Here is a 5,000-nt window from a genome sequence, read left to right as displayed (position 1 = left end):
AACAGCCTGCTGCCTCCACATGGCCACTACAGGGACTGCAGGCAGGGTGCGCAGGGGCACAGGGGGTCGTTACACCCCCCTCCACAAGAAGGTTCCTCCCAGGAAACCTGAAAAAAAGACCCTCGGTGACCCCATCGCATCTTCAGGCCTCCCCTTCCTGGGTCCTTGGAAAAGAGGAGACAAGAGGAGAACAGGTCACAAAACCACTACTTCTCAAGCCAGCACCTTTTTTTTACGGTGTGGCCTGCTAATTAAACAGTGGTGATCCGAACACTTCCCAATAGTGTGGGGATCAGCAAAACTGGCTTGAAACGGACTATTAATGATGGGCAGCAAGGCTAGGACCTGACCCCCTTCCTCAAAACACCGTGCCGCAGCGCTGCGATTGAAAGAGCGCTGCATCTTACACTTTGATCTCGTTGAGCGCTTTCTTTGTAGCAGCACAGGTTGGATAGAGGCGGTACCTAGAGCCATCGGCATAGCCCAGCACATTAGCAACAGGCTGCTTAGTGCTCCACTCAGTGTCTGACTCCCAGTAGTCAGCGACACTATGACCATTCCCAGGTCCGGTGTGGACCCACTCCACTGGGCCAGATTCAGTCAACACAACTGAACTGCCATTTACACAATCATATTTTCTTCTTGTGTCAAGTCTGGCTGTCAACCCTCTTACCTTCAACAGCCTGACTGGCCACCTCAGAGGGACAACTTACACACTCCTGTGCCTCAGCTTCCCGTAGCTGTTTAGCTCTAGGAACAGCAGAAGCGGGGAAAACAGGAGGGACAGACGTGTCAGACGCCGGTGGAGCGCTTACCATAACCTTAGTGGCTTCACAGACACTCCCCCCAGGATGAACTCTACCCCAGGCACAGGCAGAGATGCACACACCCCAACCACTACATGGCCGGTGACTAAGCCAGAGGAGAACTGGACACGATGTAAAGGTAACCTTCGAAAACCCATTTCAATGCCTCTAACCAGTGCATGACTTCCTGTGGCAGTCCTGGCTGAGAGAGGCAGCACCCCCTCCAATAGGATAGACTGAGCAGCCCCTGTATCCCTCAGGATGCGCAGAGGCACACTACTTTGGCCCGGCAGAGACACTGACCCTATGCTTATAAAAGGAGAGTAGTCCGCCTTCTCACTTGAACAACCCTCATGCGAACGGGCACTTCCCACGCAGCCACAGTGAGTCTTGCATTGTGAAGCTGCAACCAACCAGTCTTAAACTGGTCGTTCTGGTGTGCATGGCAGTCTGAGATCTTGTGTCCAGGCCTTCTGGAATAGAAACACACAATGTCAGACTTTCCACCAGACGCAACACTAGGACTCCTTGGGGGAGACGCAGGGTTAGGCCCTGCAACACAACAGGCCTTGGTTTACCCTGGAAGGGAGCCCTGTTTCTGAAACCGTCATATGATCTGGTGGACTGCATGTTACGGTGAGTCAATGCGAACCAGGTTTATTTGAGGCGTCCCCAGTCTTGCCACAACCAAATTAAAGAAAAACTGTCTTGCCACAATGGCCTAGCCGCACATTCAAAGCCGTACCGAGTTACCACAATGGTCCAGTCTTCAACAGCTTTCCCCCGAATAACCCAAAACCGGGCTAAGGCATACGTCAGCAATGGTAAGCAGACGGTTATCCTTATAACCTGTCGCTTCTTAACAGAGATTTGTTTAAATGTTAAACGTAACATGTTAAACAGGGGGTTGTAACACCACACACACACCAAGTCACACCAACTCCACACACACCCTTCAACTCCACACACACACACACATCAAATCACACCAACTCCACACACACACTTCAACTCCACACACACACACACACACCAAATCACACCAATCCACACACACCCTTCAACCACACACACACACACAGTAAAACAGACAATACACACACCACAATTAAGATGGTCAAAACTTTCTCTAGCAGTTGTATTGTGTGCGTGTGTGGTGTGTGTGTGCGTGTGTGTGTGTGTGTGTGTATGCCTCCCACTGTGTGTGTGTTAAGCCCCCCCCCCCCCGTCCGTGGTGCTGCCCTTCCTCTTGCGGGTGTACAGTGTGTGTGAGAGTGTGAGTGTGATTGTGTGTGTGTGTGTGTGTGTGTGTGTGTGTGTCTCACTGGTAGTCTTGCGGGTGTACAGTGTGTGTGTGTATGTGTGAGTGTGAGTGTGAATGTGAGTGTGAGTGTGTGTGTGAGTGTGTGTGTGAGTGTGTGTGTGTGTGTGTGTGTGTCTCACTGGTAGTCTGTGGTGCTCCCTTTCCTCTTGCGAGTGTAGTCGAGGCCAGCGGCTCCTATGGAACTGCTGATGAGGTCAGGGTTGCCTGGAGACATGAAGTCACTCATGGTGGAGGAGATGTCCATTCTCTGGTCAGCCATCAGGTCGTCTGGGGGGAGAGAGAAAGAAACAGAGAGAAGAATCAGGTAACGCCCTGTACAGTAGCCATTACACACACATACACACACACCAGGTAATGCCCTGTACAGTGGCCTTCACACACACACACACACACACACACACACCACACACACACACACACACACACACACACACACACACACACACACACACTCAGGTAATGCCCTGTACAGTATCCATCTATACAATACATAAGATGAGTTAATGAAGAATGACTACATTGGCCATCACACACACACACACACACACACACACACACACACACACACACACACACACACACACACACAGTGTTGTTGTTGTTAAACTCACCACAGATATTCATGAGTGCATTTCAGTCTTCTGGGGTTCTTTAGCGGTTCTCTGGGTTCTCTTCAGATCTCTAGCAGGTCAGCAGCTCCTCATTGCCCCTCTGATGTCTACAGCAGGTCTTCTCTCTGACAGGGGGGAAGGAGAGACGTGTGTGTGTGTGTGTGGAAAAGGAGGAGTGTGTGTCTTACATCTGTTCAACACACCTGCACCTTCCCCTCACAACACACCAAACTGACCATTTATGTATGTGTGAGTGAGTGTGTGTGTGTGTGTGTGTGTGTGTGTGTGTGTGTGTGTGTGTTTTGAAAACCAACACACTGTTGAAGATGAGAATCCCTGTGCTGTACATCTGTGCTGTATTGAGGCCTTGAGTGTGTGTCAAACTCACGCTCACACTCACACTCACACTCTCACTCTCACTCTCACTCTCACTCTCACTCTCACTCTCACTCTCACTCTCACTCTCACTCTCACTCACACTCACACTCACACTCACTCACACTGTTAGGTGAAAAATTCACTCTTAAGTTATCTCAGGACTCCGGAGTTGTAGATCAGTATACAGTATTTATTCATCACTCACACTCACACTCACACTCACACTCAAAGACACAGTTAGATGTAGACCAGATCTAATTCTCCAGTAAGAGAGTCTGCTGTGACCTTAGTCTCCACTGACCTATTTTCCCTTCCTGCACACACACACTGCTGAGCTTTAGTCTAACACACACACACACACACACACACACACACACACACACACACAGGGTTGAGCTTTAGTCTACTATATACACACACACACACTCACATACATATACACACATACACACACACATACACAGGGTCAGGACAGTTTTGTACTCAAAGGTGAATAAGGGATAAATCAGGGATACTGTAAAAGTAAGGTATGTTATTCTTTATTAAAAAAAGTTTTTTTCCGTGATGATGTTGATTGACTCACTTTTCACGTGCATGGTTGCTAGGCAGAACAGTTTGACAGGTTCTGATTGCATCACATTAGAATAGATTAGTGTCAATTGAGACTGTGTAGCCTACACTATGGCAGATGGGTCATATCACACACACACACACACACACGTGTGTAGCCTACACTATGGCAGATAAATCATATCACACACACACACACACACACACACGCATGTAGCCTACCCTATGGAAGATTTTTGGACATCATCTATTCATGTTGAATTTAGTTCTTACATATCTGAACACCCAGCCCAGAGCGACACCTGATAACTCCACAGCTTATTATGTAGGAGTAACGAGGTCATATAACACCAGTGGTAATTAAGGAGGAGTAACAAGATCATATAACACCAGAGCTAATTATGGAGGACAAACGAGGTCATATAATACTAGTGGTAATTAAGGAGGAGTAACGAGGTCATATAACACCAGAGGTAATTATGGAGGACAAACGAGGTCATAACACCAGTGCTAATTATGGAGGACAAACGAGGTCATATAACACTAGTGGTAATTAAGGAGGAGTAACGAGGTCATATAACACCAGTGGTAATTAAGGTCATATGAAATAACACCAGTGGTAATTAAGGTCATATGAAATAACACCAGTGGTAATTAAGGTCATATGAAATAACACCAGTGGTAATTAAGGTCATATAACACCAGTGGTAATTAAGGTCATATGAAATAACACCAGTGGTAATTAAGGTCATATGAAATAACACCAGTGGTAATTAAGGTCATATAACACCAGTGGTAATTAAGGTCATATGAAATAACACCAGTGGTAATTAAAGTCATATGAAATAACACCAGTGGTAATTAAGGTCATATGAAATAACACCAGTGGTTATTTCCCCTGACCCTGACCCCTCATGTGACATAACAGACCTTCAGGGTTAGGGTCAGGGCTGCTCAGCCAAACCATTTTCTAAATGGAGGAAAAAATTATTCATCCATTCATCATTTTTAACTTTGCATTGCGTGTGTGTGTACGATTATGTGAGATGAGACAGTTTTTTAGCCATATTACCAGCCCTATTCTCAGTATGTTGAGTTAAAGTGTGTGTGTGTGTGTGTAATGTGTGGTAAGTTGTGGCCCTTCATCTGATGGAAGGGAGGACACACACAAAGATGGTGATGATCTCAGTGGGTGTTGAGGGGTGTTGCATTGAAGTGTGTGTGTGTGTGTGTGTGTGTGTGTGTGTGTGTGTGTTGGGTTGGGTTGATGCAGCTTACAGAGTCCCACTGACATACTAACCACAGACCAAA

At 47.0% G+C, this 5,000-nt stretch overlaps 1 protein-coding gene across 1 annotated transcript in view; it reads right to left on the bottom strand.

The window, feature by feature from the left end:
* The window catches only part of LOC105901342 (aryl hydrocarbon receptor nuclear translocator-like protein 1), a 48,426-nt gene that overhangs the window by 13,176 nt on the left and 30,250 nt on the right, over window positions 1–5,000 (bottom strand). Inside the window, 2 exon segments of the mRNA XM_031557909.1 lie at window positions 2,250–2,397; window positions 2,742–2,866. Coding sequence (XP_031413769.1) covers window positions 2,250–2,397; window positions 2,742–2,754 — 161 coding nt within the window. The 5' untranslated portion in view covers window positions 2,755–2,866.

The sequence above is a fragment of the Clupea harengus genome, chromosome 20 (genome assembly GCF_900700415.2).
Source record: "Clupea harengus chromosome 20, Ch_v2.0.2, whole genome shotgun sequence".
In the NCBI taxonomy this organism is placed as follows: Eukaryota; Metazoa; Chordata; class Actinopteri; order Clupeiformes; family Clupeidae; genus Clupea; species Clupea harengus.
The sequence above is the reverse complement of the archived record's forward strand: the minus strand, read 5'-3'. Positions and strand labels throughout refer to the sequence as shown.